Source organism: Bubalus bubalis, chromosome 9 (genome assembly GCF_019923935.1).
Source record: "Bubalus bubalis isolate 160015118507 breed Murrah chromosome 9, NDDB_SH_1, whole genome shotgun sequence".
NCBI lineage: Eukaryota > Metazoa > Chordata > Mammalia > Artiodactyla > Bovidae > Bubalus > Bubalus bubalis.
In genome coordinates this window covers 93289825-93303694 of record NC_059165.1, presented here as the reverse complement: position 1 = coordinate 93303694, position 13870 = coordinate 93289825, and the positions used below count along the sequence as shown (strand labels likewise).

Here is a 13870-nt window from a genome sequence, read left to right as displayed (position 1 = left end):
TTCTATGCGAAGGCTTTCTATAGTTGAGCTGAGTGGGGTTACTCTATAGTTGAGATACGTGGGCTCAAGGTGGTGACTTCTTTTATTCTGTAGCACAGACTCTGGGCACATGGGCTTCAGTATTTGCAGCAGTGGGCTCCGAAGTTGGGGCTCACAGGCTTAGCTGCTCCTCAGCATGAGCGATCCTCCCAGACCAGGGACTGAACCAGCGTCTCTGGCATTGTAAGGACAAGTGTTACCACTGGACCCCCAGGGAAGCCCCTTAACGTGTGTCTTTTCTTTTTTAAGATTTATTTCTTTTTGGCTGTGATGGGTCTTCGTTGTTGTGCGAGGGCTTTCTCTAGTTGCAGCAAGCAGGGACCACTCTCTAGTTGCAGCATATAAGCTTCTCATTGCAGTGGCTTCTCTTGTTGTGGAGCAAGGGCTCTGGAGCTCAAGGGCTTCATCATTTGCGGCTCTGGAGCTCAAAAGTGCAGGCTCAGTAGTTGAGGCGCGCGGGCTTAGTTGCTCTGCAGCATGTGGCATCTTCCTGGATAAGGGATTGAACCTCTGTACCCTGCATTGACGGGCAGAGTCTACCATTGAGCCACCAGGAAAGCCCCTATTTATTTTTTAATAGTAGCTTTTTTTTTTTTTTTTTGCTGTGCTGGGTCTTTGGTGTGGCACTTGGCCTTTCTCCAGCTGTGTCACGCTGGGGGCTTCTCTTGTTGCTGAGCTTGGGCTCCAGAGTGTGTTCAGGCTCAGCAGCTGCAATGCACTGGTTTAGTTATCCCCCGGCATGTGGCATCTTAGTTCCCCAACCAGGAATTGAACCCATGTCCCCTGCATTGGAAGGCGGATTCTTAACCACTGGACCACCAGGTAAGTCCCTAGTTATTAAAAAAATATTGTCTATATTCCCCGTGGTGTACATCTCTGAGCCCATTTTACACCTGACAGGTTGAACCCTCCCCTCCCCCACCCCTATATTGCCCACCCGCCCACACACACTGGTAACTACTAGTTTGTTCTATAGGTGAGTCTGTTTCTTGTACCTTATCGTCACTAGTTTGTCATATTTCACAGCCCATTTTGTAGATGGAAACATTGAACTTAAACTGATGAGGGCGTGAATTTCCCAAAGACTAATATGGGACAGTCTGGAGACTGGAATCCAGGTGTGCTGAGGAACTCCAGATTCTACACACTTAACTGCACTCTGCAGAAATTACTTTTGACTATGAATGGCTTTCAGCTTGATGGAGGTGGGGCAAGGACTCCAGATGGGCTGCAAAATACCATCAAAGGTCTGCAGTGGGGACCATGACAGGATGTGGATGAGAAGGTCCTGGAGATGGAGTTAGCCAGTGATGCTAGACTTGAACTCAGCGAGGAGGTACAGAGGAGGGACTTCCCTGGGGGTTCAGTGGTTAAGACTTCATCTTCCAACGCAAAGGGTGCTTGTTGGATCCCTGGCTGGGGAGCTAAGATTCCATATGCTTCATGGCTGAAAAACCAAACAATATTGTATCAAATTCAGTAAAGACTTTAAAAATGGTCCACATCAGGACTTCCCTGGTGGTCCAGCGGTTAAGAATCTATCTGCCAAAGCAGGGGACACAGGTTCGATCCCTGGTCCAGGAAGATTCCACATCCCCCAGAGTAACAAAGCCAGGGCACCACAACTACTGAACCCACATACGACAACTGCTGAAGCGCACGCAGCCTACAGGCTATGCTCCGCAGCAAGAGAAGCCACTGCAATGAGAAGCCCACGCGCCACAGTGAGAAGGTAGCCCCGCAGCGAGAGAAAGCCTGTGTGCAGCAATGAAGACCCAGCACAGCCAAAAAATTAAAAATAAAATTATGTTTTAACAGTTTTTTTATGGGAGCTTCCCTAGCTGCCCGGTGGTTAAGACTTCACACTCCCAATGCAGGGGGGCCAGGTTCAATCCCTGGTCAGGGAACTAGATCCCACATGCCACGCCTGCATGGCACAGCAGTCGAATAGATAAATAAAAAACTCAGCAAGACTGGCTTTAAAAACATAGGATTTTTTTAAAAATCTAAAAATTTTTTTCTAAAAATAAACGGTCCACATCAAAAAACATCTTAAAAAAAAAAAAAAAGAACAAAGCAAGGGTTTCATCTAGTATGAAAGAAGGCTGGGGACAGTTCCAAAGATCAAGCCCCCAGGCCAAGGAGAGCTTGAGGTCCCTTTGAAGGTGCTGCTGGCTAAACCCCCAAGTCTTGGAAAACCAGGGCTTTCAAAAAGGAAATTCCTTTTGCAATTGGGGGGTCTCAGTGAGTATACAATCCCTGGACTCCAGGAATTCTGGACACTTTTGACTCCCATCTTTCTTCCACCTGCCCCCCCATACCACCAAACGCTGCTGGCTTCAGCTGAAATCTATTCTGTATCCACCTTCTACCCCCACTCCCCCTGTCCCTACAACCCCCATCCCCCCATCCCAGGCCAGGCTACTATAACTTCTCACTCTGGGATGAAATTTTCAAGTCTCAGTGTCTACAAGCAAAGCAGTCACGTGGACTTGGCGACAGATTGTGACAGGTTCTGTACTGCTAGTGGGGGTGAGCCTTGATTCACTGATACTAACTAGTATCGTCACAATCCTATAAGCCTAGGTGTTCTTCCTTCATCTTGTAGCTACACGACTGTTACTGGTTTCCTGAGGCTGCCATATCCAAGGACCAGCAACCAGTGGCTTGAAACCACAGAACTGTACTCTTTCACAGTTCTGGAGGTTGGAGATCTGAACATCAAGGCATCTGATTCTTTCAAAGGCTTTAGGGGAGAATCTTTCCTGGACTATTCATGCCTTCTGGGGTTTGCGGGCAATCCTTGGGTTTTTTGGTGCGTATTGCATCAGTCTAACGTCGGTCTCCAACTTCCGTCTGTGTCTCTGTGTGTCCTCCCCTTTTCTTTACAACGTATGGACTACAAGAGCCCCCTCACCCTTACCTCTGCAAAGACCCTCTTCCCAAACGAGGTCACGTGCTGAAGTTCTGGGTGGACATATTCAAGCCACGACAGTCATCAAGAACAGATGCCCTCTGGGGCTCCCCTGGTGGTGCAGTGGTTAAGAATCTGCCTTGCAATGCAGAGAACAGAGGTTCGATCCCCCGTTCAGGAACTAAGATCCCACATGCCACTGAGCAGGTAAACGGTGAGCTACAAGTACTGAAGCCTGTGCGCCCTAGACCCTGTGCCATGCAACAGGAGAAGCCCACACACCACAGCTAGAGAAACCCGTGTGTAGCAACAAAGACCCAGCACAGCCAAAACAAAATTAAAAAAAAAAAAAGAAAGAAAGACAGCAGGTGTCCTTCAAGGCCACAGAGCAACAGAACCGAAAGGCTCTGTGGCATGTTGACAAAACCTGGCCCCTCCTCTGCTTCTCCTCTCTTCCTATTGGGCAGGTTGGTCATGTGACCTCCATTAGGGTCCAGGGTGCACAGGCTTCAGTACTTGTGGCTCACCGTTTACTTGCTCTGTGGCATGTGGGATCTTAGTTCCTGAACTGGGGATCGAACCTCTGTTCTCTGCATTGCAAGGCAGATTCTTAACCACTGCACCACCAGGAGAGCCCCAGAGGGCATCTGTTCTTGATGACTGTAGTGGGACCTGTGGTCCCACCACAGGTGCCAGGGAGGCTGGGAAGATGGAGAGGAGCACACAGATATTTGGGGACCCCTCTTTGATGGCACTAGTGATACAGAACCTGCCTGCCAATGCAAGAGATGTAAGTGACTAAGGTTTGATCCCTGGTTTGGGAAGATCCTCTGGGGGAGGAAATGGCAACCCACTCCAGTGTTCTTGCCTGGAGTATCCCATGTACAGAGAAGCCTGGTGGGCTACAGTCCATGGGATAGCAAAGAGTCAGACACAACTGAAGCAACTTAGCACCTCCATCCCTGGGGCTTCCCAGGTTGGCTCAGCAGTAAAAAATCCGCCTGCCAATGTAGGAGACAAGGGTTCAATCCCTGGGTCAGAAAGATCCCCTGGAGTAGGAAATGGCAGCCTACTCCAGTATTCTTGCCTGGGAAATCCCATGGACAGAGGAACCTGGTGGGCTGTAGTCCATGGGGCCCCAAAGGGTCAGACTCGACTTAGCCCCTGAGCACCTTCCTCCCTGAGTGTTGTGGCTGTATCCTAGAACTCAGCAGAGTATCTGGTCTGTAGTGGGTGTTCAGTGAAGGTTTGTTGAATAAACAAATGAGTGCCAGAAAGGTGGGGAGGGTGGTGTTAGTTGCTAAGCCGTGTCCGACTCTTTTACAACCCCGTGGACTATAGCTCCCCCAGCCTCCTCTGTCCATGGGATTCTCCAGGCAAGAATACTAGAGAGGGTAGCCATTCCCTTACTCAGGGGATCTGCCGGACCCAGGGGTCAAACTCAGATCTCCTGCATTACAAGCAGATTCTTTACCATCTTAGCCACCACGGAAGCCTGGGGAGGTGGGGAGCCATATAAATAAAATCAAGGAGCACCCTGGTCCACTTACTCTGCAGACTGGGGACCAACAGCAGCTGGAGGGGACTTCCCTCCATGGTAGAACGAGCCTGGTCCCTCCCTTTGACGGACATCCCCAGGGAGGGGCATGGTTGGTCCCTGGCAGGTTCAGACAGGCTGAGAGAGCCCCGTGGCTGTGAGAAAGCTGAAGCTTCCTTCCCCCTTCCTGTCTGCCCTCTGCGCACCCTCCCTGCTGCCACACAGCTGATGAAGTGCTCGTGAAGGACCATGATGGCAACAGAGGAGGCTGCAAGCTGCCAGGTGCCCCGCCGGCCCTGGGCATCCATCCTGAGGGTGACTATCTCGGTGCTTCTTAGCACAGGCACATGCTACCTCGTCTGCAACCTGTGCTTCAGCCAGCAGCAGCAGCTGGATTCAACCAGGGTGAGTCTAAAAGGGTATAGGATAAGAAAGAGGGGGAGAGACAGGCGTATGCTACCTGGGAACCTCTGGGTGGGGACTGGACCCTGGGGTGGGGGGCGAGGGGCAGCAAGTGGGGAAAAAAAGCAGAGGGGTGTTGAGCAAGAGAACAGACTAACAGACTTATGACCAAAAAAAGAAAAGAAAACAAAAATCAGAATAAGACGGATATAAATCTGCCAGGGGGACTTCCCTGGTGGTCCAGGGGTTAAGATTGCGTGCTTCCAATCCCGGTTGTGTAGGTTCGACCCTGGTTAGGGAGTTAAGGTCCCACAGGCCCCCCCAGAGTGGTAGCAACAGCAAGAAAATCCGCCAGGAAGAAACATGCGGTAGAAAGGAACAGAGAGAGAGAGACCAGAGCACAGGGTAACAAGCAGGGGCAAGTCTGCCTGCCAGGGGTCTCCAGCTCAGGATAGTCAGCTCTGCCCAGGAGGTAAACCCCGGGTGGAGATCCCAGGCTGGAGGGTGCATCTGAGAAAGATACATTTCACATGGGCCTGGAAAATGACTCGTCTTTGGGGTTCCCCCAGCAGGCTGACTCAGAGGCTGCTGGGGGCTTCACGGAGTTGGGGAAGGGCAGTTCTGGGACCTCCAAGGATGGGGGGAGCCCTGGACACCCACCACAGGTGCCGACTTTGGAGGTTACATTAGGTTTTTCAGGCAAGAGAGGCAGATGTGCTAGGCGACCTGGTTTACATCCTGAAAACTAAGTTCTTCTGAAGGTCTTCTCTTTGTGCTCAGGGCTGGTTCAAATCTACTTCCTCTTTATGAGCTCTTCACAAAGGCTCCAAGTCAGCCCCATGGAATGAGGGGTGGATAAGAAGGATGCACTGAGAAAAAAGTGCTCTTGACTCGAGGGACCACTCCAGACCCCTGACGCTTAGGTGCTTAGCTCTGTTTTCTTTTCTTCCAGTGGGACTTAGCAGAGCTCCAGCTGAATCACACAGGTAACCCGGGATATGCATGTGTGTCGGAGAAAGAGAAAAGAAGGTGGGTGGGGGAGAGAGAAAGAGAAAATGAGAAGGGATGAGAAAAAGAAAGAAAGACAGGGCGATACAGCAGTCTGTTTCTGGGTGCCTGCTTCCTTTCTGGGCATTTTATTTTCTCCCATGGGAGAGCTCAAACCGACTCAACCAAGCCAATAGCCACGACTAACATGCCTTCGTTCATGTCACAAATGTTAATTCGGCAGCTACCCTGAGGCAGGCTCCATTCTGGGTGCCCGTATTGCCAACATAACAGAAATCCCTGCCCTGTCGGGGCTTCCCTGCTACCAAAGGGATCAAAAAATAAATAAATGAACAAGTTAAATACGTTGCATGCCAAGTAGAGTGAAACACGCACCTGGTACTTTTTGGGGAATATTAAGTACCAGCGGAGGATCGGGCATGTCAGGGTTGGGTGTGCCCTTGAAAATGTGGTCACCAGGGAGGGTGTCCCAGCGAAGAGGGCTTTAGAGCAAGGATGTAAAGGAATGTGAGGGAGGGTGCCTTTTGGCAGTCCCCTCCCAGCCCCTCTCTAACCCTCTTCCTCTTTGGGTCTCTCCCACACTCATCCCCAGGGGTTTGGGTGTGTTCATTCCATTTTGTTACAAATGGAAACCCTACTCATCTTTCTCTGGGGGCTTTCTGATCGGGCTGCTATGACAGAAGAACAGAAAGGCAGACATAAACAAGATATCTCTCTCTCATGGTGCCGGGGGCTGTGAAATCCAAGGTCAAGGCACCAGCAGGTCTGGCTGTTTGGTGAATGCCCTCTTCCTGGTTTATAAACAACCGGTCATCTTTTTGCTGTATCTTTATACGGCGGAAAGGGGAGGAGAGGAAAGAGAACTCTCTGGGCTCTTGCTCTCTCTACCTCTTGCTCTCTCTCCCTATCTTTCTAAATTGAGACAGAGTTGACATATAACATTGCATCCATTTCAGGCATACAACATAGGTCTATATTTGTATATATTACAAACTGATCACCACAATGTCTTGCTAACACCCATCACCACACACAGTTACAATTCTTTTTTTCTTGTCATGAAACTTGTAAGACCTACGCTCGTCAGTTCAGTTCAGTTGCTCAGTCGTGTCCGACTCTTTGCAACCCCATGAACAGCAGCAAGCCAGGCCTCCCTGTCCATCACCAACTCCCGGAGTCCACCCAAACCCATGTCCATTGTGTCGGTGATGCCATCCAACCATCTCATCCTCTGTCGTCCCCTTCTCCTCCTGCCCTCAATCTTTCCCAGCATGAACCACTTCCAAATATACAACACAGTATATTAACTCTAGTTAGTGGGCTCTACATTACATCGCCAGTACTTAGTTTATAATTTTTTCATAAGTTTGTGCCTCTGACCACCTTCACCTATTTCACCCACCCACTCCCCACCTCTGGCAGCCACTGATTTGTTCTTTGTATCTGTAGCCATGTGTTTGGGATTTGTTTTAGATTGCACATAAAGGAAGTCAGACAGTATTTGTCTTTCTCTGTCTGACTTATTTCACTTTAGCATAATGACCTCTAGGTCTACCCATGTTGTCACAACTGGCAGAATTTCTTTCTTTTTATGGCTGAATTAGATAGATAGATGGGCTTCCCTTGTGGCTCAGCTGGTAAAGAATCCACCTGCAATTCTGGAGACCTGGGTTCAATCCCTGGGTTGGGAAGATCCCCTGGAGAAGGGAAAGGCTACCCATTTCAGTATTCTGGCCTGGAGAATTCCATGGGCTGTATAGTCCATGGGGTCGCAAAGAGTCGGACTAAGCAACTTTCACTTTCACTTTAGATAGATATAGATGTGTGTTTATAATATCACATGTATAATACATAGTAATATATATATCACATCTATATCCATTTTAGGTATATGTGTAATATACATATATATATACACACACACAGACATAAAATACATACATGCTGTGCTGTGCTTAGTTGCTCAGTTGTGTCTGACTCTTTGTGACCCCATGGACTGTAGCCCCTAAGTCTCCTCTGCCCATGGAATTCTCCTGGCAAGAATACTGGAGTGGGTAGCCAGTTCCTTTCTCCAGCGGGTCTTCCCAACCCAGGGATTGAACCCAAGTCTCCCAGATTGATGGATTCTTTACCTTCTGAGCTACCAGGGAAGCCCAAGAATATTGGAGTGGGTAGCCTATCCGTTTTCCAGGGGATCTTCCCAACCCAGGAATTGAACCGGGATCTCCTGCATTGCAGGTGGATTCTTTACCAGCTGAGCTACCAGGGAAGCCCCATAATACATACATATATGTATCCACATAGGTATGGGGCTCCCCAGGTGGCTCAGTGGGTAAAGAACCTGCCTGCACTGCAGGAGAAGCAGAAGACTCAGGTTGAAGTCTCAATCCCTGGACTGAGAAGATCCCCTGGAAGGGGCATGGCTACCATCCCAGTGTTCTTGCCTGGAGAATCTCATGGACAGAGGAGCCTGGTGGGCTACAGTCCATGGTGTCGCAAAGAGTCAGACATGACTGAAGTGGCTGAGCACACATAGGCATACTGTGTATATGTACACACGTATGGATGGATATGGGCTTCCCTGGTGGCTCAGTCAGTAAAGAATCTGCCTGACATGAAGGAAACCACCGCCTGTCAATGCAGGAGACACAGGTTTAATCCCTGGATTAGGATGATACCCTGGAGAAGGAAATGGTAACCCACTCCAGTATTCTTGCCTGGGAAATCCCATGGACAGAGGAGCCTGCCTGGCTACAGCCTGTGGGGTTGCAAAGTGTAGGACACGACTTAGCGACTTGTATAGATATATGTGTGTGTGTATATGTGTGTATGTATATATTACATCTTTTTCATCCATTCATCCATCAGTGGATATGGGGTCTCTTTTACAAGGTCTCCACCTTCCTGCTCTAAACACTTCTGAACACCCCTTCTAATACCATCCCCTTGGAGGTTAGGCTTCAACATTCGAGTTTGGGGCATTCCCTCTATAGCACTCAGTTTCCCTATATCTCCATCCTTCCACCCCTCCCTCACAACCCTCCCAGGGTCACGGCAGGACCCCAGGCTGCGCTGGCAGGGGAGCCCCGCCCTGGGACGCTCCTTCTTGCATGGGCCAGAGCTGGACGACAACGGGCAGCTGCAGATCCAACGTGATGGCATTTATAGGCTGCACATCCAGGTGACATTAGCCAACTGCTCCTCCTCCGTGTGGACCGCCGAGCCCCAGAGAGCTACGCTGACGGTGGCCATCTGCTCCCCTGCCGCCCACAGCATCAGCCTGCTACGCCTCAGCTTCCACCGCGGAGGCTGCTGGGTCGCCTCCCAGCGCCTCACCTTTCTGGCTCGCGGGGACATTCTCTGCACCAACCTTACTCTGCCTCTGTTGCCTTCCAGAAACGCTGATGAGACTTTTTTTGGGATTCAGTGGGTGCGCCCTTGACCCTGGCACTTCCTAGCCCAGGTTTTTAAATACTTTTTTTTTCTCTTTCTTTCTCTTTCTTTCTTTTCTTGCTCTCTTCTTCTTTCTCTTTATCTTTCCTTTTCTTTCTTTTTCTTTATCTTTGTTTCTTTCCTTGCTTTCTTTTCTTTTTTCTTTTGCTTTGTTTCTTTCTTTTTCTCTTTCTACTTTTCCTTTTCCTTCTTTGTTTCTTTCTTTTTTTTTTTTTAGCCCCCACTTTATAGCATGTGAGATCTTAGTTCCCCAACCAAATATGGAATTCACACCCCTTGCATTTGAAGGGCAGAGTTTTAACCCCTAGACTGTCTTGAGAGTGCATTGTTAAAGCATAGGAATATAATTGATATTTCTATATTGATTTGGGGGCTTGAAGGTTTTTTTTTTTAATTAATATTAAAATATTTTTCTAAAAGCTCTTCCTTTCCAAGTATGATACTTTTTTTTTTCCTCATACAACATGTGGGTCACTTCACACTTGTATCTTTAGGATAAATTTCTAGAAGTGGAATGGCTGGGTCCAAGAGGGTGTGTTTATAATTTTGATATTTATTAACAAATTGGCCTCCATAGGTGTTGAATCAATTTAGATTTTTAGTCTACTGTGTGTGATCGTGGCTGCTCCATGGGATATGAAAGAAAGCTTTTTCTTTGTCTTATTTCTAGTAAAAGAGAAGCCTGACTGCCCTCCATACTTCAGTGTCACTTAAGTCATTTATATTTTCTTTTCTGTAAAAGCATGTGTAGACACTCTTTTTTTAAAATTGAGGTGAAATTCACATAACATAAAATTAGCCCTCTTAAAGTTTACATTCACATAACTATATTCAACACCTTGTAATAAGACAAAATGGAGAAGAATATGACTCTCCAAACACCACAAGTTGTCATTTCTCTAGCCTGTGGTGAAGACATGAGAACTTAACGAGGAAAAGAGTTAGTGGTGACTCATAAGTTAAGAAGAGAATGGAAGAGAGACTGAGAATAGAATCTCCTGATAGTGCAGAAATGAGCATAAACAGGAGGTAAATACTTTCAAAAGGTATTCTTATGTATTCTTAGGTACTTTTGTGATAAAAGAAGATAATAATAAGGCTAACATTATCCTGATACCAAAGCCAAAGACACTACAAGAAAAGGAAGTTATAGACCAATATACCTGACAGGTATAGACAAGTATAGATCCTCAGCAAAATATTAACAAACCAAATTCAACAGTACATTTGATGGGTCATACACATGATCCAGTGGGATTTATTCTAGGGAAGCAAGGATGGTTCAACGTGTGCAAATAATCAATGTAATACACCACATTAACAGAATGAAAGATTAAAAACCATCTCAGTAGATGCAGGAAAATCTTTTCCCAAAACTCAACATTCATTCATGATAAAACACTCAACAGATCAGTAGAGGGAACTTACCTCAAGATAATAAAGGCCATATATGATAAGTCCTCGGAGAAGGCAATGGCACCCCACTCCAGTACTCTTGCCTGGAAAATCCCATGGACGGAGGAGCATGGTAGGCTGTAGTCCATGGGGTTGCTAAGAGTCAGACATGACTGAGTGACTTCACTTTCACTTTTCACTTTTCACTTTCATGCATTGGAGAAGGAAATGGCAACCCACTCCAGTGTTCTTGCCTGGAGAATCCCAGGGATGGGGGAGCCTGGTGGGCTGCCGTCTATGGGATCACACAGAGTTGGACATGACTGAAGTGACTTAGCAGTATGATAAGTCCCCAGCTTACATCTTATTCAATGGTGAAAACCTGAAAGCTTTTCCTGTAAGATCAGGAACAAGACAAGGATGCCCACACTCTCATCACTTTTATTCAACAAAGTACTGAAGGTCCTAGCCAGAGTAATTAGGCAGAAAAAGAAGTAAAAGACATCCAAATGAGGAAGGAAGAAGAAAAATTGCCTCTATTTGTAGATGATATAATTTTATGTATAGAAAACCCTAAATACTCCACTAAAATAAATGTTAAAATTAGCAAACAAATTTAGTAAAGTTGCAGAGTACAAAATCAATATACAAAAATCAGTTTTGTCTCTATGCATTAACAGTGAACTATCAGAGAAATTAAGGAAACAATTCCATTTATAATTGCACAGAAAATTTAATCAAGGAGATGAAAGGTAAATTTACTGAAAACTATAAGACAGTGATGAAATTGAAGAGGACACAAATAAATGGAAAGATATTCCATGATCATGGATTGGAAGAATTATTATGTTCAAAATGTCTATATTACTCAGAGCAAACTATAGGTTCAATACAACCCCTATCAAAATTTGAAAGGCACTTTTCACAGAAAAAGCAGTCCTCAAATTGCATGGAGCCACAAAAGACCCCAAAGAGCCAAAGCAAACTTAAGAAAGAAGAACAAAGCTGCAAGCACCATAGTTCCTGATTTCAAACTATATCACAAAGTTATAGTAGTCAAAACAGCATAATAGTACTGGCATAAAAATAGACACACAGATCAGTGGAACAGAAGAGAGAGACCAGCAATAAGTATATGCATAGGTGATAAATTAATTTATGAAAAATGAGCCAAGAATATACCATGGGTAAAGCCAGCCACTTCAATAAATAGTACTGGGAAAACCAGACAACCACATGGAGAAGAATGAAACTGAATCCTTACCTTACACCATACATAAAAATAAACTCAAAAAGGATTAAAGATATCAACATAGTGGTAAATTCCTTAATACTTGTCTTGGAAATGATTTTTTTTGGATTTGACACCAAAAGGAACAGCAACAAAAGCAAAAATAAACAAGTTGGACTAGATCAAATTAAAGTACTTCTGCACAGCAAAGGAAACCATCAACCAAAGGAAAAGACAACCTGGGGAATGGGAGGAAATATTTGTAAGCCATATATCTGATAATGGATTGGTACACAAGTGTACAATGAACTCATACAACTCAATAGCCAAAAAAAAAAAAAAAAAAATCCAACTTTTAAAAATGAGCAGCAGACGGACCGAATAGACTTTTTTACAAAAAGAGACTCACAAATGGCCAACAAGTATATGAAAAGGTGCTCAACATCACTAATCATTAGGAAAACGCAAATCGAAACCATGATGATCACACCTCTCAGATGGCTGTTATTAAAAAGACAACAAATGACAAGTGTCAGCAATGAAGTAGATAAGTAGAACCCTAGTACACCGTTGGTGGGGAGGTAAATTGGTGCAATTGCTATGGAAAGCAGTATGGAGACTCCTCAAAAAGTTAAAAATAGAACTACCATATGACCCAGCAGTTCCTCTCCTGGGTATTTATCCAAAAATTTAAAAACACTAATGAGAAAAGATACATGCACCCCTGGGTTCATTGCAGCACTATTCATAATAGCCAAGATACAGAAACAACCTAAGTGCCCAACAATAGACAAATGGATAAAGAAGTTGAGATAGACAGATAGATGATGGAATATCGTTGTTTAGTTTAGCTAAGTCATGTCTTACTTTTTTGTGTGACCCATGGACTGTAGCCCTCCGGGCTCCTCTATCCATGCAAGAATCCAAGCAAGAATACTGAAGTAGGTTGCCGTTTCCTTCTCCAGGCGATCTTCCTGACCCTGGGATCAAACCCACATCTCCTGCATTGGCAGTTGGGTTCCTTACCACTGTGCCACCAGGGAAGCCTACAATGGAATATTACTCAGCCATTAAAAAAGAATGAAATCTTGCCATTTGAGATAGCTTGGATAGACCTAGAGGGTATTATGGTAAGTGAAATAAGTCAGATAGAGAAAGGCAAAAACTGTGTGATTTCACTTACATGTGGAATCTTAAAACAATAAATAAATAAATGCATAAACAGAACAGAAACAGAGTTATTGGTACAGAGAACAAACAAATGGTTGCCAGAGGAGAGTGGAGTGGGAGAAGGAAAGAAATTTGATCAGAGAGATTAAGAGGTACAAACTTCCGGTTGCCAAATAAATAAGTCATGGGTATGAAATTCAGTGTGCAGAATATAGTCAGTAACTGTGTAATACCTTTGTATAGTGACCTATCATAACTAGTTTATAGTGGTGATCACTTTGAAATGTATAGAAATACCAACTCACTATGTTGTGTACCAGGAACTGATATAGTGTCACAGGACAATTATACTTCAAAAACAAACAAACTCACAGAAAAAGAGGTCAGAGTTGTGACTGCTAGAGATTGGGGGTAGGGGAGAGCAAGAATTGGATGAAAGCAGTCAGAAGGTACAAACTTCCAGTTATGAGATAAGTAAACACTAAGGATATAATAGTATAACATAATAAATATAATTAACACTGCTGTACATTATATATGATAGTTGTTAAGAGAATGAATACTGAGTTCTCATACCAAAGAAAATTTTTTCTATTTTTGAAAATTTGTATCTCTACAAGATGATAGATGTTCTCTAAACTCAATAATCATTTCATGGTGTATGTAAGTCAAGTTATTATGCTATGCTAAGTTACTTCAGTCGTCTCTGACTCTGCGACCC

The 13870-nt window shown here is 45.3% G+C and overlaps 1 protein-coding gene across 1 annotated transcript; it reads left to right on the top strand.

Moving 5' to 3' along the window:
• The first annotated feature begins 3258 nt into the window (after positions 1–3258).
• Positions 3259–9488, top strand: CD70 (CD70 molecule). Its single transcript, XM_044948038.2, has 4 exons — positions 3259–3743; positions 4716–4895; positions 5845–5878; positions 8948–9488. The coding sequence occupies exons 2-4, from the start codon at positions 4740–4742 to the stop codon at positions 9340–9342; spliced, it is 585 nt and encodes a 194-aa protein (XP_044803973.1). The 5' UTR covers positions 3259–3743; positions 4716–4739; the 3' UTR covers positions 9343–9488.
• Positions 9489–13870: the final 4382 nt, after the last annotated feature.